The sequence below is a fragment of the Scardinius erythrophthalmus genome (assembly GCF_964197995.2).
Source record: "Scardinius erythrophthalmus genome assembly, chromosome: 20".
In the NCBI taxonomy this organism is placed as follows: Eukaryota; Metazoa; Chordata; class Actinopteri; order Cypriniformes; family Leuciscidae; genus Scardinius; species Scardinius erythrophthalmus.
The window spans coordinates 28,377,407-28,397,126 of record NC_138240.1 but is presented as its reverse complement, the minus strand read 5'-3'; the positions used below and the strand labels follow the sequence as shown (position 1 = coordinate 28,397,126).

At 36.0% G+C, this 19,720-nt stretch overlaps 1 protein-coding gene across 1 annotated transcript in view; it reads left to right on the top strand.

The window, feature by feature from the left end:
* Positions 1 to 19,720, top strand: part of mtor (mechanistic target of rapamycin kinase) — a 253,459-nt gene that overhangs the window by 137,590 nt on the left and 96,149 nt on the right. The window contains exons 29-32 of the mRNA XM_081349573.1: positions 4,328 to 4,403; positions 9,741 to 9,880; positions 16,524 to 16,624; positions 17,719 to 17,834. Of these exons, the coding sequence (XP_081205699.1) occupies positions 4,328 to 4,403; positions 9,741 to 9,880; positions 16,524 to 16,624; positions 17,719 to 17,834 (433 nt within the window). The remainder of the gene's footprint in view (positions 1 to 4,327; positions 4,404 to 9,740; positions 9,881 to 16,523; positions 16,625 to 17,718; positions 17,835 to 19,720) is intronic.

Genomic DNA, 19,720 nt, shown 5'->3' with positions numbered 1-19,720 from the left:
CAGGAGTCTTATCAAACATGTGAAGTTTGTGGCAGATTGAAAATTGTATGCCTGAGTTACTGCAGGCTGTCTGTGGTTGCCTAGCAACATCAGAACTGCAAGCAACATTAATATTGAACTTATCTGATCATGCATATATCACCAAAAGGCCGAAATTGGGTGAACTAGTGCAAAAAATGCCCGTGCAAAATCAGTTTTTGTGTGTGTTTTTAGTAATTGTTGGTTTGGTGTGTGCTCATTGTTACAATTACACAGCAAAAGTTCAGTGACATTTTTATTTGTGCATGGTAAAAAGCACACAGTGAACTCCGAGAAAACGCTATGCTTGAGCAAACAGTTTGTGAATAGGCAACTACAAATGATGCCCGTGAAAGAGACTGTGAACGCATTGAATAGGATATGTTTAGTTGGTGAATAGCATAGGCTATTATTACACAGTAGCGACAACGTTAAGCGCACCAGAATGAAATATAATATTCAGAAGTAAACACTAACAGCATAGCTGACATACAGATTCAGTTTACATCCACAAATGAATAAGCACCTCGATTCAGGGAGCAGTGCAAAGTGCCCGTGCAAAATCAGTTTTTGTGAGCTGATCGCCGTCAAAAAAGTTCAGGAGATATTTCTTGCGATGGCAATATGATCAAAAATAACTTTATATTGATTCAATGGATTAATAGCATTTTGAAAAAAAAAAGTCATGAATTTATTGCATTTTTGGGAAAAAATAATCAGTTTTTATAATAAATCTTAAAAAATTCAAATCCAGATTTTGATTTTCAATGTTGTTATAACCTAAAGATTCTATGTGAAAGTTTGAAACAGAAAATAGTGGTTTTCACACATTTAGTGGTTATCTCATATTCGAGAGATATGCGAATAACACACAGACAGACAGACGGACGTTTCTGTAATTTATAGATAGATGGATTTATCACGTTCGGGAACCAAACTATAATATTCAGAAGTAAACAGTGTAGCTGACTGAGTGTTTATGTCAGAATGTTTATTTTTAAACCACAGCCTTCTTGGGGCTTCTTTGACCGATACAACTCTCTAATGTCAGAATGTTTATTTTTAAACCACAACCTTCTAAAAATGATATATTTAACGATATCTTTTGCATTTCTCATCCAAACAATGTCAAACTTGGCACTGCACTTACTCGTGCCCGTGGCGAGACACCTGTCGAGTTTGAAATCAATCGGACTAACGGTTCGAGAGATATGCGAGGAACAGACACACACACACACAGACAGACAGACAGACAGACGTTCCTGTAATTTATAGATAGATGTTTGTCAGGCCGCCGAGGGCACACCCTTCGACGAAAACTCTAGATCTTCGCAATTTAACGTCACAAAGGCCTTAAGATTACACTCACCAAATTTGAAGAGTATCGGATCAAATCTGTAGGAGGAGTTCGTTAAAGTACAACATCAGGAAATTACGAAAAATGCCCAAAATCCAGGAGGAAGTTCAAAATAGCTCACTTCCTGTTGTGTTTAGGGCTATGCTCCAAGAGACTTTTCTGTAGGTATTGGGTCATTACATGTATGTACCAAATTTCATACCTGTACGTGAAACCAGGAGCCGGGGCAAAATGTGGGGGCAATAATTTACCGAATTTGCCCCCCCCAATTCTGAAAACCATATCACACGTAAATTTTCACCACTTCTGAAGCGTGTGCAAAGTTTCATGAGTTTTCGAGCATGTTTAGGCCCTCTAAAAAGCGATTCACTTTGGAGAAGAAGAATAATAATAAACGGAGCAAAAACAATAGGGTCCTCTCACCATCGGTGCTCGGGCCCTAATAATAATAATAATAATAAACAGAGCAATTCCAAGAGGGTCCTCACACCATCGGTGCTCGGGCCCTAATAATAATAAACAGAGCAATTCCAAGAGGGTCCTCACACCATCGGTGCTCGGGCCCTAATAAACAGAGCAATTCCAAGAGGGTCCTCACACCATCGGTGCTCGGGCCCTAATAATCCTAACGAAAACAATAGGGCCTTCGCCCTTTCAGGGCTTGGGCCCTAATAAACAGAGCAATTCCAAGAGGGTCCTCACACCATCGGTGCTCGGGCCCTAATAATCCTACCGAAAACAATAGGGCCTTCGCCCCTTCAGGGCTTGGGCCCTAATATATATATATATATATATATATATATATATATATATATATACAGTGCAATGCATAAGTGAATACACCCATGCTAAAGTTGACTAAAAAGAGGAATAAAAAATCATATTTTGGAAATTGAACTTAATGCCTTAATTTAAAAAATTTGGAAAAATCCAACCTTTAAGGACACCATTTTTTTTTGTGAATGAATAATGTATCGTAAATAAATAAATGTTCTTCCTTAAAATACATGGTGCATAAGTGAGTACACCCCTATGTTAAATTCCCATAGAGGCAGGCAGATTTTTATTTTTAAGTTTTTTTTTTTTTTTTAAATTAGGATACTATGCATCCTGATAAAGTTCCCTTGGCCTCTGGAATTAAAATAGCCCCACATCATCACATAGCCTTCACCATACCTAGAGATTGGCATGGTTTTATTTCAGTTAGCCTAAAAGCTAGTTTGATTTGCATTGAGAGATGATCTTATGGAAAGTACCCCATGCCAATCTCTAGGTATGGTGAAGGCTATGTGATGATGTGGGGCTATTTTAATTCCAAAGGCCAAGGGAACTTTATCAGGATGCATAGTATCCTACATTTTTTTTTTTTTTTAATACTTAAAAATAAAAATCTGCCTGCCTCTATGGGAATTTAACATAGGGGTGTACTCACTTATGCACCATGTATTTTAAGGAAGAACATTTATTTATTTACGATACATTATTCATTCACAAAGAAAATTGGTGTCCTTAAAGGTTGGATTTTTCCTATTTTATTAAATTAAGGCATTAAGTTCAATTTCCAAAATATGATTTTTTATTCCTCTTTTTAGTCAACTTTAGCATGGGTGTATTCACTTATGCATTGCACTGTGTATATATATATATATATATATATATATATATATATATATATATATATGTTATATATATTTTTTTTATATATACTGTTACAGCGGAATACAAAGGAAAAAAAAAAGAAGAAAAAATTTATGCAGCACCTGAAAAGAGCCTTTGCCATAGATATTCGTTATACCATGTCACATTAAAATACCAAGCATTACTTTATTCTCCTGATGTCTGAAAATAGAACATGAAGAAATTTTACCGCTCTTTCAGTCAAAATGACAGATAAGGATTATTTGTAGTGCAACCTTATTATTTGAAAATAATTGTTTGTCTTTTTGAGTGGAAATTCCTCAAACCAGAAATGCCTCCCATAATGTAAAATGTGTAAAAGGTGGATATTCAGGATGTGTTTTTTGTATTTCTGCTTTTTTTTTTTTATTATTATTATTATTGTTGATCTGTTGATCATTAATATCATAATGGCGTGTTGTAACATCAATGTTTTTGGTATGAGTTGCAAATATATATATTATATATACTTTTTTTTTTTTTTTTACTAAGTAGTTATGTATGCGTTTTTTGGTTTGGATTTATGGCATCATTTGTTTTCACTGGGATTCCCTTACCCTTGTAAAACAAGATGTATTAGCAAGTTTGGCAGTCATGGAAAACTTCAGAGTGGCGTTACATAAGAGTACTTCCAGATGGGAAGTTTATGAATTGGTCATCAGAAGCATCATAAACATAAAAATGAAATACTTCACAGAACATTTATTGTGCAAATTTACTGGCTAATTGCTCATCTGCTTGGAGATATTACCATTTTTTACAGTTATAAATTATATTGCAGTTTTATTGATTCGTGTCAGCAGATTTTGCTCTGCGTTCGTAGAATGACCTCTCCTCCTTGTAAATTTGAGACTATGCTAATGCCAGAAGGTCTCTGAATGGGTCTATTCCAGGCATATTCAAATAGTGGCCCCTTGCTGTGTTCCAACTGGACTGTGATACATACTGACAACTGTAGCACTATTTTACTGTTTATACAGTTGAAAGTGAGCAGCACATCAAAACAACGGAGCTGTACTCACTGAGCTCATATTGATAACTATTTTGACTGTTTGGATTTTATTTTAATTTTACAAAGCACTACTGTTGCCCAGATGGAAATTATAACTATTCCAAAAAAAGTATTGTCTGGAACTCAGCTGAGAAGGAAATATAGAGACTGTGTTGTTTACAGCCAACCTAAAACTTTTATCCATTATCATATGTGTAGTATTAGAGTAGATTTAGAGTGTTTCTGGACTAAAACATTGCTTTTTTTTTTTTTTTTTTTTATAGCATCAATAATAAGCTCCAGCAGCCAGAGGCCGCATCAGGAGTGCTGGAGTATGCCATGAAACACTTTGGAGAACTGGTAAGAGCTTTAAAACCTTATTCATCTGTTTATTATTTATGCATTGATTACATAAGATGAGCACTTGGGTGAATTTCACAAAGCCTGTCAAGAAAGGTTTTGGTAAGTTTTCACCTCAAAAAAATATTTTTGACTTTTTCCCTCATTATTTTCATGAGAATTAAAGGAAAATAGTAGCTATTTGTCTCTCTTCATCTGAAAGTCATTTTTTAATAGCTAAGCCTTTTGTTCACATTTATGTAACCTTTATTTTTTTTAAGTAATATTTGTTTTTTTAATCTTGAGAAGTTTTGAGACATCATATGATGCACTAGCCTGGATGCCAGCTGATCTTAGCCCCGCCCACAACATTTGAGGTCGGGAAGTTCGGTCTGGACTCAATCCGTTGTGGAGCAACTATGCTCGAACCAGAGCTGTTCGGACCAATCAAATTGTCAGGGCGGGCTTTATACGATGATGGACAGATGATCAACAGTAACGTAATCATCCACGTCACCAAAGAGCACTTGGGTTGAATTCGTTTACAACAAAGACGACTGCCGCTGGAGAATTGAGATGTGTAGATTCTGCCATCGCGTCTGTAATAGAAAATGTCGATAGCGCATTAATTTTAAAAGAGGAACAGAGAACCGCGATCAAGGCATTTGTCGATCGGAAAGATGAATGAAGAACATACGTCAATTACTCCATTGCTTTGATTGGTTGTAGGTCTATCCAATTGAGTGCAGAGGGATTTTCTTTCCTGGTTCGGTTGAAACACGCTCCATAATCACAGCCCAATGAAGCAGTATTTGACTCATATTCTGACTAGAATCTGAGTACTCCTGTCTTCAAAGTGTCTCCTGCTGTCCAGAAACACAGGACATGTCTTGGAAGATATGTTGCTACGTTTACACATCTATTGTGTAACGCCACAGACTTTCTTTGTTAACACTTGACTGTGATTCCTAATTGCTCCAACATGTAGTTTGAGACCTCTTTGATTTTTATTTTTTTTTCAGGTTTGTATATTTGTCAAGATATAAATGTAAGCATTTCAAAACAAATTTAACTAAAACAACACCCTCAGCACCCCTATTTCCCGCGATACTGCTTGTAGAAGAATTCAGGCTCATCGGTGTAGATTTGCTTTGTATATATATTTTTTCTGTTGTAGGCTTTCAAATCTTATTAGCCCCAAATGACATACAGATACTTTAAGTGTCTTAAGCTATATGAAAATTTAGAATTTTACACTTTCATTCATCAAAAGCCTGCTTTAAAAAACTCAATTTCCTTCATTTGATAAAATATGCCCTGGTGAAGTGTTATTTCTAACATTGCTAAGCCATCCATTACTGTGGCAGATGCTCACAGTGGACTTGCTGCCAATTTTAAAATAAACAGTTGCTTTGCCCTTCCATTAAAGGGATGGTTCAGAGTAAAATCAACCTAGGGCCCTTTGCACCATGACCCAGTTGTACACAGTTAACAAATTTTGTAATTACGTAAAAAAAAGTATAATTATCGCAGCTTAGTAAGGTAAATATATTGTATACTGTATGTACTGCAAGTATAATATTGTATTAAAGGAGTCATAATGTTGTGTTACCTTGGATACCCAATGCTCTATTATAGTCTTTCAGGCACTTCTAAAAAAGAAAAGTGGAAAAAAAAATAAACACAGAGCTCCTCAGACCCTTATTTCTAAAGGCATTATTGTCTCGAGAGATCTGATGCGATGTTTTGGCTGTCGTGGACGGTCATTATAATAATGCAAATGAGGGGCGCGTTGATTGGTCGTAGAAAAAATACACCATTTCCAGATACATTCTTACAGAAGCCCCACTAACTGAAAGCTATTTTCAAACTGCATGTTTTGCATGAGTTTGGCTAATAATGTTTAGTGGTATATTGTTTTCATACTTGCATTTAAACAGTTTTAGCCTCTGAGCATGGACTCCTGTACCGTCACTACTGTAGCTGCTAGTGTAAAACAAAGTGGAAAGATGTGGCTAGCATTCGTAGAGTCCATTCCCCGTGTTTACCTCGAAGGTAACGTTACATACAATAGCCGCATTAGCAGTTAGCTGCTATTTGTTAACCACAGTAGAGCAATAAAAACACAGTTTTACCTTTTCAATTTCTGGCAAGTCCCTGATGGTTGGGATGGCACCTTTTCCCAAACGGAGCTTCGAGGCCAAGTTCGCCTGATATTGCCCCAAATTTGTAAATGATTCCGGTGTAAAATGTTTAGCGCACACACCTAACGATACGCCACTTGAAAGAGTTGTTGGGACAGCGTCATTAAAAATGAATTTCCTCCACTGTTCCCTGATAGTTTCGTCCGTTTTTGGTAGATAAAACACATTTGCATGTTGTTTGTGGCAGTCAACCACAGAGCATCTCAGGTGTGCACTCGGTTTCTCCATCTTTCGCGAGTCGACTAAACTGAATCTGAGGGGGAGAGGGGCGGGCTTCCCGCGGCATAGGTTTGCGGTGTCCATATTTGGTATATCCTCCCCCGTCTTGACGTCAAGAGGGGGAAGAAATCAAAATCTCGTTTTTTCGTGCGCGTGCACGTGGCCTATTTTACAAACCCTGAGGTAAACAAACGCTTCACTTTTAAATATCGGCTTCCCGGCCAGTGTACAATCATTATGCAATCATAACATACATTGATTCTCGTGGAAAAGTGAAATTTCTACATTATGACTCCTTTAAATATTGTATAGTAATGAATGTTTGTATATTCAGTACTTGCATACTGTAAAAATACAGTGGGCCAAATGTCAAGCCCAAAAGGTCAAAGAAAACTCTAATGAAAAGCATGTTACAGTAGACTCAATAAAGTTGTATAGCTGCTAAATTAAAGTCAATGAGAGATTCACAGGGTTGCCAACTTTTCAGTTTAGCTCGGAGTGAGACTTCTCCGACCGGGGGGGGGGGGGGTAACTGGGGGGGGGGCTAACTGGGGGGGGGGCAGGCAGGGGCCACTTGTGCTTTTAGAGGGCACACCTTTAACATTCATCTTAACCTATTTTCAGTATTATTTCAAGTCATTTTTCACCATGTCATGCATGACTGCAATCTCTAGAAAAAGCTAATAAATAATATTAGCTAAGCTAATAAAACAATTTCAATTCAAATGAATGTTTCATTATGTTTAATTGTAGTGTGATATAATGATCAATGATAACACATTTTTAGCATCTAAGCACATCTAGGCACTTTTTTACACCTGGGGTGGGCGATATGGCAATAATATCACAATTTTTGTTTGTTTTTTCAGAAAAAATCACGATTTTATCATGATTCTTTTTCATGTTGGTTTTACTATTTTGCATGTGACTGAGCATTACAGCCAAACTAATGTCCCTATTTTAAAAACAAAGCCTTATAGCAAAATATAGGTAACAAAATATAAAATAAAAAAGAATGGCTGACATTTAGGTCAAAGTGGCGAAGATGAAATCTTTGTCACTATTTTCTTTGTTATTAAAAATTAAGAACAGAGATACATATTACACATACACAACTTAATATACAAATGAAATAAACAGTGCTTTATTTTTTCAGCTATAGGTGTATTTAACAGTAGAATTGAAGAAAGTAATTAAATGGACAAATATGAAAATAAAACACAACAGACTTAAAGTTCTCAGTCAAGAGCAGTGAATGATTTCCTCTGTGTGTTTTGTTGTTTTATTAACATTAACGGCATAGTTCTCCCCCCAAAAAGTCATAATTTACTCTCTTAAGTTGTTTTAAACCTGAATAAGTTTCTTTCTTCTGTTGAAAATAAACGTTATTTGAAAGAATGTCAGTAACCAAACAGTTGATGTACCCCTGTGACTTCCATAGTATATTTTTTTCCTACTATGTATGTCAATGGGGACCAGCAACTGTTTGGTTTTGGGTGAACTATCTCTTTAAGAACAAGCGGCAGCATGTTTATTATTAGGGCTACTGTCTCTTTAAGAACTGCACGCGACGCGTCTAATATACACGCATATATGACAAGCAGATTTTAATTAATTTTCTCTGTTTGCTTTCACTTTAGACATAACCAACTTGTTTATGTAAACATTGAACAAGTTGGTTATTGAACATATTTGACAGTATTAGCGCAATATAAGACTCAAAAGATAACTTTTAGTCCAGTAACAGGCTTTTAGTGCATATGCGCGTCGAGTGTACGCGCTCAGTAAAGCGCATATTTGAACAGCGCATCAGCAGCGAATGACATGTTTAACCGGCAAGGCTTTAAAGCACATGCAAATAATGAACTTTTGTGAACTGCAGTGTCCCGTTCCTCTGCGTTAACATTTGATGTGAATATACGTCGTGCTGCAGTGTAGCCTATAGATGAAGGCGCCGCAACTGATAAAATGCGCAGTTGTAATGACTTTCCCTCTCTGCCGTGCGTGCGCGCGCTATCGGTTGGACGACAGTCTCTGTCTCGCATGCGTGCTCGCTCTAGGTTCTGGGGGATTTTTAACTAATTTGCGCCATAACTAGTGGTCCATCCAGTAGTTAAGAGCCTGAATTGTTTATAGTAATTCTGAAATTTAGTGCACATGAGTGAAAAAAAAAATACAGCACAGAAGAATGTCTATTTTTGCGTGAGATTTCTTTGTTGAGCGTGAGAGCGTGAGATTGAGGCTGAATGCGTGACTGTCACGCGAGATGCGTGAGAGTTGGCAACCCTGGATTCATTCTGCATCAGCATCACGTCTTCATGTTGGGTCCAGCCTGAGGACTTTGTTAACATCACAGACAATTTTCTTGCCAGATCCAGCCTTGACAACATTCTCCACACCTTGCTCTTTCTCATCCTTATCTTACCTTGCACATATTCTTCTGCTCTCCTTCTCAGATTGTTTCCATCCATTGTCCGTATCAATATTAAGTGCACCCGTGCCACCTGTACACTCTGAGCTGGCTTATATTTTGTACAGTTGGTTTGATCACATCATTAGAAGCAAGTGTGAACAATTTTGAGCCGTTGTGTGCAAACGATGACAACTGTGTTGTAGTTGTGTAACTTTTGCCACTTGTGTTTACCGTTTTGTAACAAGTGCATCACAGTACAAAATGTGTTTTAGTGAGTGAGAATGTGTTTTGCAGAAAGAGTGCATGAAATTTGCAAATGGTGTCTAACTTCCTGAACTTGGGTTTAGTGTCTTAGCAGTTGTGAAAAACTGTAATTTTCATCCCCCTCCCATCTAAAAGAAATTTTAGTCCCTGATTTTTCTGACTGCTCCCTTTAGGAATTATATGATGTGTGCTGTGAGATTTTGGTTCATTTAAATTATTTTCATCATTCATCCTGTTATGTTTTGTCATCCATTACAGGAGATTCAGGCCACCTGGTACGAGAAACTTCATGAGTGGGAAGATGCTCTGGTCGCCTACGATAAAAAAATTGACATGAACAAAGATGATCCGGAGCTCATTCTGGGTCGCATGAGATGTCTGGAAGCGCTAGGCGAATGGTATGCACACATTACATAACTTGTCAATTTCTGGAAGTGAGCAGGCTCATTCTTGCTTTTTTACAACTTTGGTTCTTTTTTGGAATTTTCATTTGTCAGTTCATGCATGTCATTTGTACGTTTTGTTGCAGGATAAATGTATTGAATACCCCCCTTTTTTCAGATAGTTATATGTAGTCATATTCTTTTTGAAGGTAAATGTCTAGATAGGATGGACAGGTCAGTGTTTTTTAAGCAGGCAGTTTGTAGTGCTGTCAAATGTTACCCAGATGTTATTAGTTACTGATTCATTTGTGAACAGATTTTTACATTTGTGCCAAACATAATTTTATAACATCAAGAAACCTATTATATTGATGGGAGAAAAAAAAAACATGATAACCACAAGCTGTGAAATGTTCAAAGGAAAATTCTGTTCTGTTTCAATTCTGACATATGAAGCCATGTAAATGCATAAGTGGCGTTCTTACATGTTTGTCAAGAGTGCATTGGAAATTATTGGATAAAAGAACAGAAAGATGAGGACAATGCTGGTTACTGAATGCATTGCATGTATACAGCGATTTAATAGTACACCGCTAACATAGTGCATGTACTGTAAACATTTTACGTCTTACTATGAACAGCTTTCTTTGCTTTCTGATGTGTGCATATAAAAGCACTTACAGTATTAACTCTAGTTCTTGATATATTCAAAATTACACTATGGAAAGTAATTTCCAATGTGAAATATATTTTCTCTTTTTGCCCTCATGGAAACACAGTGATTATGCACTCATGGAAACATTTGATTATTTTTCTCGACTTTTGAAAGAAAAGAATCTTACTGACAGTCATTTACTGGGAACAGTTTGTGTGGGAGAGTGCCTGGCATATGAGGGCTGACTTCCTGGATTTGTTGCAGTCAGTGAATCCGGTAATAGGACAGGAATATATGGCAATAGTGGAAACAGGGAATAATAGGAAATCAATAGCAATTGTTAGCTATAATTAAAAATGATTATTTTGTCCCATACTTGTTTGTGCTGTATTTGTATGCCTTTAAAATAATCATTCTTTTGGCTTGGCAACATACTAACAGCAAGTTCTGTTGAAAATATTGGTGAGCCAAATCTCTTTTGCATTTCACATGAGAAACCTTCTGCCTATGTAGAACATTCCAAAATACTCTCTTATAAATTGCCATTTCAGTTATGGATGCTGTCTTAAACTGCATCGCAACAGCTGATGCTGGATGCAACAAAGTGGCTGTTGCAAATTAATTTGTCCTTTGTGTCAGAAGTGTAGTGCAGGTGCTTGGAGTATGCCAGAAATAGAACAGAGCATTAGTTTACTGTCGGGGATTTGTCACGTTGCCTTGCCCACCGCACCACTGCATCCAGTGTAAACAGCATCACTGATTATACGTCCTGTGTAGACACTGTGTTAGAAGTTAGCTTTTTGTTTTATAAAGGTGTGTTTCAACCAAAATTAAAATTCTGTCATTTGGAAGTCATTCCAAACTCATAACACTTTCGTTCATCTGATAAATGAAGATATTTTTATTGAAACCTGAGAGATTTAATTTGACCACAACTTTGACGTTCAAAAATATCATAAAAACAGATTGAATTTATGCTTTTATTCACATACAAACATTCATCAAGGCACATAAATAGAGTACATCAAATATGGGGGATCAAACATGCTTTATTGATGTGCGAGGACCAGTGGGAGGACAACAATATCTCAGGTCATATTAAAATAATCTTTATTTGTGTTTTGAAGTTAGGTTTAGAAATTGGTTTGGTTTGAATAATAGGTTTGAAATGACATTTGGGTAAGTAAATGATGACAGACTTTTTAAGTAAGTAAAGATGACAGTGGATCGTATGTGCGAGTCGGCGCAGACCACAAAACGTATCGGACACATTTGAATTCTACATAGAATGCTATATTTGATAGTGATATGGAGGAGATTAGGAGAAACGGTTAGAGATTAGGAGGATTAGGAGTCAACGGCTCTGGCCGAGCTGTGATTTGAACAAAACGCTATTGCCTTTTTTTTTTTAAAGAAGAGTTGGATATGACCCGACCTGTCTTCCTGAAATTACATCAACATATTGAATAATGCTGTGTGTTTCAAGTCTCTTTAGTGAGCCTTTAACTTTACATTCTGATAGGTGATTTTACACATATACAGTACCAGTCAAAAGTTTGGAAACACTACTATTTTAATGCTTTTGAAAGAAGTCTCTTATGCTCATCAAACCTGCAGTTAAAAAAAAAAAAAAAAAAAAAACGTAATATTATGAAATATTATTACAATTTAAAATAATGGTTCTCTTTTTTAATATACTTTAAAATGTAATTTATTTTTGTGATGCAAAGCTGAATTTTCATCAGCAAGTACTCCAGTCTTTGGTGTCTTATGATCCTTCAGAAATCATTCTAATATGCTGATTTATGATCAATGTTGGAAACAGTTGTGCTGCTTAATATTTTTTTATAACCTGAGATACTTTTTTACTTTTTTCAGGATTATTTGATGAATAAAAAGTTAAAAAGAACTGTATTTATTTAGAATAGAAATCTTTTGTAACAATATACACTACCGTTCAAAAGTTTGGGAACAATAACAATTTTTTTTTTTAAGAAATTAGTACTTTAATTCAACAAGGATGCGTTAAATTGATAAAAGGTGATGGTAACGATTTATATTGTTAGAAATGTTTTTATTTTGAATAAATGCTGTTTTTATGAATAAATGCTGTTAACGTTTTACTCATCAATGAATCATGAAAAAAGTATTCCAAAAAAATATATTAAACAGCACAACTGTTTCCATCATTGATAATAACTGAGTATCAAATCATCATATTAGAATGATTTCTGAAGGATCATAAGACACCAAAGACTGGAGTACTTGCTGATGAAAATTCAGCTTTGCATCACAAAAATAAATTACATTTTAAAATATATTAAAAAAGAGAACCATTATTTTAAATTGTAATAATATTTCATAATATTACTGTTTTTTTTTTTGTTTTTTAACTGCAGGCTTGATGAGCATAAGAGACTTCTTGCAAAAGCAGTAAAAATAGTAGTGTTTCCAAACTTTTGACTGGTACTGTATCAGTCCGAAACAGAGTCAGAAATGAATGGGGGCTTGGGGCAAAAGTGTCAAACAAAACGAACATAAATGGCCCTAAATTCAAGATATGGGGGCAAAGAAAATGCCCCACACAATTAAACTAAAAACATTATGACTGTCATGATTAAAGTTAAATGCTAAAATGAATAAAGCAGTCTTGATTGCAGCATTACATTTAGATCTGCTCGCATTGCATTGAAAATTAATTTTTTTAAATGACATTGCATGCATACAGTGATTTATTAGTACACCGCTAACATAATGCATGTAATGCGAACATGAATGTCGTTTTACGTCGTACTATAAACAGCTTTCTGATGTGTGAATATAAAGACACTTGCAGTATTAACTCTAATTCTTATATATTCAGTAAGCTTCAATGAGCTGATTAATGATTGTTAGTCTCATGACCTCAGTGGTTTATCATCCTGAGATGTATGGTTTGTTGCTCAGTAGTACGTTTAGTTATTTCACACCTGATTCTGTTATCAAGAATTCCTTCCAGTGCTTCTTAAAATACACTGGACTCTACAATATTTTTGTAGATAAGCTATGTATTGCATGGTAAAGCCTTCAAATCAATATACAAGGTTTTTCCATGCATTTTGGTCATTGTGAAAGGTTCTACATCATTAAGAAAACTGAAATAGAATCAGATGACCAAAAATAAAAATGAATGTGTTGTATCAGACATCCAAACCAATAGTAGACCCCACCGACTTATTTTTTTTAAACATCCTAAGCATTCACAACATTCGTTTTTTTTTTGTTTTAGCTAATAGGACGATCCATACTTTAAATGAAGCACTTGCATGTAGGTTTAAAGTGTCTGCATGCATTACTCTAGCATAATTACCCATAAGTATCAACATTGCACACCTCTATAAGTATCCAACTCTCCTCTAAACGTGTAATTCACGTGACACCCATCCAACTTCTGCTGTTTTTTTTTTGTTTTTTTTTGGTCAAATTTCCATGTGACATTCCATTCCAGTGAGTAATAGACTGTTCCCGTGTAAAGGTACTGGAGCCCTTTTTCCTGTCTCGCTGTTAATGTGTGTCTTTGTGTTTTAGACATGTCTGCAGCCTGGAACCTTGTATTTTGCAAGGCCCCATAAGTAATGTTTTTTCCAGGTGGCAGGGAAAACACATTTGTTTCAGATCCCCCACCACATCTCATGAAACCCATATTAGCAGTGTCTCGCAGGGCTAATCGTGGGGACCCTTTCTTCACAACCCCCAGCAACGACACACATGGTTTGCTTGTGCCTGTGTCAGCACTGTTAGCCTCAAAGGGCCCATTTGTTTTAAAGGTGCACCATTCCTAAATGTGGTATGATGTCATTGCTTTTTGCAGTTTATCACAACCCGAGCTGTGGCAAGGGATTTTTTTGGTGAAAAGTTCCCAGCTTGGACACAAACAGAAGCTCTCACTGATGAGTAACTGACCTTTCACATCTGTGCTTGCTTATGCTTTGCCGGGAACAATCATTAAAAAAAATGGGAGTGTTAAATCCTGCTCTTTTTTCAACACCCTTTTTATTTAATAAACACAATAATGATTCTTGTTTATTTGTATTTAATCATTTTCATATTGTATACAGAATGTTTAATATACAAGGCAGTGAGAAGAAATTCAGACCTCTTTTTTCACATTTTGTTATATTGCATGCTTGGAGCATTGTTAAACTGCTTTAAATTACTTTTTCACATCAGTTTACAATCCACATCCCATAATGAAAAAAAAAACTGATTTGTAATATCTTTGCAAATTAAAAAGAAAAAAATACTTTGAATAAGATTTCAGACCCATTTCTCTGAAACTTAAAATCTGCTCAAGAGCATTCCCATTCCTCTGGAACATCTTTGAGATGTTTCTACACTTCAAATGGATTTAAATTCAAATTCAATTAATTGGACATGATTTGGAAAGACACACACAGGTCTATGCAGCTGAACATATCAGAGCAAAATCCAAGCCGTGAGGTCAAAGGAACGGACAGCAGGAACTGACAGAGGTAGGATTTTGTAAAAAAAAAAAAAAAAAAAACTTCTGCATTAAATGTTTATAGGAGCACAGTGGTCTCCATAATTCTTTATTGAAAGAGGTTTTAGAACAACCAGGACTCTTCCTAGAACTGGCCGCCCAGCCAAACTGAGCAAGGGAGAAGGGCCTTATAAAGAGAAGGTGACCAAGAACCTGATCTCAGATATCATATTTGGAGATGAGAAAAACTTACGGAAGGACAAGGATCAGATCACTGCAGCACTTCACCGATCTGGACTTTATAGCAGATTGTTCAGATGGAAGCCTCACCTCAGTGTAGACATGAGGAACTTGTTGGAGGTTTCAAAAAAACGAGACAGGGATAGTTGCAGGTCGTAATGGGCATGCTGAAAGGTACACAGTGCTAGAAGAGTAACTAACCCCTAACCCTACGCCACACCCTAACAGGCAGCTTTTACAACCAACTGTAAAGGCCTTTCAGCACACCCACTACCTTTCGACAAGCTCATTACTCTGATCTGCAGAGACCCACACTTGAAACAAGCATTTAAAAGACATAGTTGGTCGGTCTGATTAACCTAAATTCCAAGCAGCATGTCTGGAGGATACCTAAGACCACTCAGCACCTGCACAATACCATCTGTATTGTGAAGCAAGGTGGTGGTAGCATCATGGTGTGGTTGTGTTTTTCAGGGGCAGGGACTTGGGGACTAGTCAGGCAAGAATGAATATGAGCAAATTAACAAAGCAAAATACAGATTTCTTTAATGAAAATCTGGTTCAAAGTGCCCAGGACCTTAGACTGGGTCAAAAGCTCACCTTCCAACAGGACAATGACCCTAAGCACACAGCCAAGACAATGCAAAGTGACTTAGGGACAACTTTGTTGTAACAGATGTGCAAATATGTTCCATCATACCCCAAAATATTTAAGTCTGTAATCATCACCAAAGGTGCCAACATAAGTACAGAGTCTTGAGGGTCTGAATACTTATGCTATGTAATTGTTTATTTTTTATTTTTATAAATGTACATTTATCACAAATCTGTTTGTTTTTTTGTGTGTTTTTCTTTTTCTTTTTTTCTTTTATGGGGAATAACAAAAGTAAAGCGGTGTAGCATATAAGGCTGCAACAACAAAATGTGAAAAAAATAAAGGGGTCTGTATACTCTCGCATGGCACTGTATATGAATGCACCAACTAATAAACAGAATTATTTACTAATAGGTTTTGCTAAAGTATTGTAAGGGACATTTTTGAGTGATGATTCAAATTAATCTTTGAATTGAGTTTCACCGACTCTGATGCATCTTTATTTTATTTATTTTTTCTGAACAAAGCTATGTCCATGAAACCTTCTTACTCATACTCACACAGATAGCAATGGGGAGTTGATTGAGTTTGACAATGTTGTCAAACATCATGGTGGAAGGGCTTATGCTTGTTTTTACCTTGATTTTCACAGAACATTCTCATTCTCTTTCTCTTGTTTCTTTGTCAGGGGTCAGCTGCATCAGCAGTGCTGTGAGGAGTGGACTCTGGTCAGTGAAGAGACTCAAGCTAAGATGGCCCGCATGGCAGCAGCTGCAGCATGGGGACTGGGTGAGGGGGGGAATGAGACATTTCACCTAATTCTAATTAAAAAACATCATTGTTTCGCATTGTACTAAAATTAGGTTGAAGTTCAGGAATTTGTGAATTTGTGTGTGTGATACAAGTTTATCTGGCGGCTTCAACTTCAACTGGCAGTTTTATCCAATTATTGTTTTGATAAAACACTGCTAGCAAGCCCCTGTTTAATTTCCACTTATTTCTCAAAAGGCAGCACTATAATCACATTAACACAATGATGCATAATTAAAATTACACTTCTATAGGATAGAGATTCAAACTGCTCACCTTTAGGGTGAAGTTTACTGTTATACATTTTGAGCAAAATTGGTTATTTACATAATTCGTGCAGTTTCATAGTTTTTGTAGTTTAGAGTGTTTGTTTGGGGTGCGATAAGGAGTTAGTGCATGAACGTACAACACATTCTTGATGTCAGACGGCAACAGCAGCCAATTGCAAGTCTGACAATACTATATATACATAGCAACATTAAGCTAGATGTTAACTACAGTTGGTTACATGAAGCAATAAGGCAATTTCCTAATGTAAGTGCTTTGAAGGCCATTCAAATTAGAATATTTGTTAATACAGAAATATCATACTATCATGTAATGTTCATGTTTTATACTCCATTTAATATTAACATTGTATTTTAAAATCCCCAAAAGAAAATTGTAAATAAGTTTTAAAATTGTAATTCACTAAATATTTATTTAAATTTCAAGACCTAATGTAGGTGTCTTTGTCTCTGCTTACCTGTAATAATAAAAAAGCTACATTTCACAACTCATATTTCCATAAGGAGGTGAGTTCATATGAAATACTTAAAATTAACAACAGCCACAAAAAAGTGGATTTTCATTTTCATGTACTTTGTAAGAAGATATGTTTTAATGAAGGAACAAGATTCTGTTGTGACTTTTGACCTGAGAACACATAACTCAGAGTTCAAATGCTGTCATTATTCATCAGTCAATCAGTATCAGTTTAGAATAAATATAAATTAGAATTTACTGTGGTTTCATCATTAGTCAATCATCAATAGTTATATATAATATAATTCGCTTCTTTGTGTGTTTGTCAGGCCACTGGGACAGTATGGAGGAGTATACCTGTATGATCCCACGAGACACCCATGATGGAGCCTTTTACAGGGCAGTGCTTGCTCTACATCAGGATCTCTTCTCATTGGCTCAACAGGTACTCCATAATGAACAACTAATGAGAGTTATTAAATGAGCTGGATTTAAACTACCTCTAACCTAATTTGTCATCATCTAAAAATGTCCAACTCACTGTACATAGAAGAAACAACCAGGACGGAGATGAGGGGAAAAGTTGTTCAGTCAAAACGAGGAGCACAAAAGTTGGCGTGGTGCATTGTTTCTGTTATGTAATATTGGTCAAAGGCTACCATCAGTCTGCACATACAATTACTTGGCTAATGTTTGGACCCTGTGGTGATTTGATGTTCCTTTTTCCAAAATGAATGTGTGTGTGTGTGTGTGGGAGAGAGAGATGAGATCATACACATGGAGAACATCACAGACACACTCATGTACTCCTTGTGTTCATCAATATTATCCTGTCATCCCACCTGCTCTATTACTCATGAGGACATTGTGACAAAGGTTATTTTAATGAAACACAGTTCCAGCATGAGTCAAGTTTAATGCTGGAAAGGAAAGTAGCCATTCACAGGATGAGATCCAGACTGTGCTTCTGGTCAGAGCAGGTCATTTTGGTTAGTAGAGCTGCATGATATTGAAATGATCGAAATATCACCAATGTGCATATCTCAATAGGCATATCACAAGGTCTTTTTCGATGACACAATAATTGTAATACTTCAAAAAGTTGTATATGGTGATAGATAGCAGAAAAAAACGTGTGAGCATGCACAAAAGATCAAAGCCTGCACACACTGTGTGGCAAATATGTAATGTTTGTGTACCTGCGGCAGCATCGTCTTAAAAATTCTAACACATTGTTTCTAGTCAAGTCACCTTTATTTATATAGCGCTTTATACTGTACAGATTGTTTCAAAGCAGATTTTCATTAATAAACACAGAAAGTAATGATCAATGATGCAAACTGAATTTATTTATGCTGTAAAGCAGCTCTAAAAAAAATAAGACAGTAGTGTCATTGTTCAGTAGTCTGAAGTCAGTTCAGTGTTGATTCAGTTGTTCAATGGCTGCGTAAAGCTTTATCTAAGTAATGGTAACATTTTCTTGTCTATAAAGATGAAGTCAATCCTGGAATAGATCTGATGAACTAATGAAAAAAAAAAAAAGAATATTGCGGCGGAGCTGGCTTTTTATATTTCCATGCGTCAAACATACCACAAGTTTGCAGAAACTCATTGACACATCAACCTGATTTACTAAGTGCCCTGGTGGCTTTGGATCGGTCCAGTACTGGGTGGAGTATACAATTAAACTCATCTCCTAAAATAAGTTGGCGACTTTCAACATCTGGAAAGTGCAAAGCTTTTTTTGAATATACTGTTTATTAGAACTGCCCATATCTACACAGAAGAAAACGTCATAGCTTCATCCTTAATTCATTGGATCCAAGCTCATAAATTCTCCTTTAGTTGCCCTAATGAAAAGTTAACATAGCTCTTGCATAGCAGTTTAACTGTAAGATCATGACACGAAAAAACAACAACAAAAAAAACATAGTTTTATAACAACAACTATAATAAAATTAATAATAAACTATGGTATAATGAAAAACATCTTAAACACATTAAGCTATAAAAACAACCTCTATAAAAGTGGCCCAAAAATTGCCCAATATTTAATATAAAGCTAATAATAGGATCATTGATAATAAATGCCATAATGTCATATTTATACAGTGTTAAGTACTGCATGGTATATTCTGATGTTGTGTGGACTGAAAAGCTTGTAATTACCATTATGTAGAGTTTTACACTTCAACCCTTCAGTTCGTGTGGTCAGAACTATTCTGTCTGGTTTCATCTAGGTTCGTCTAATGTTCACATGTCATGTTGTGTTTGTGTCAAATTAAAATGGGTGAAGCAGCTTGTGCTGATTATCACAAAAGTGTCAGGCAA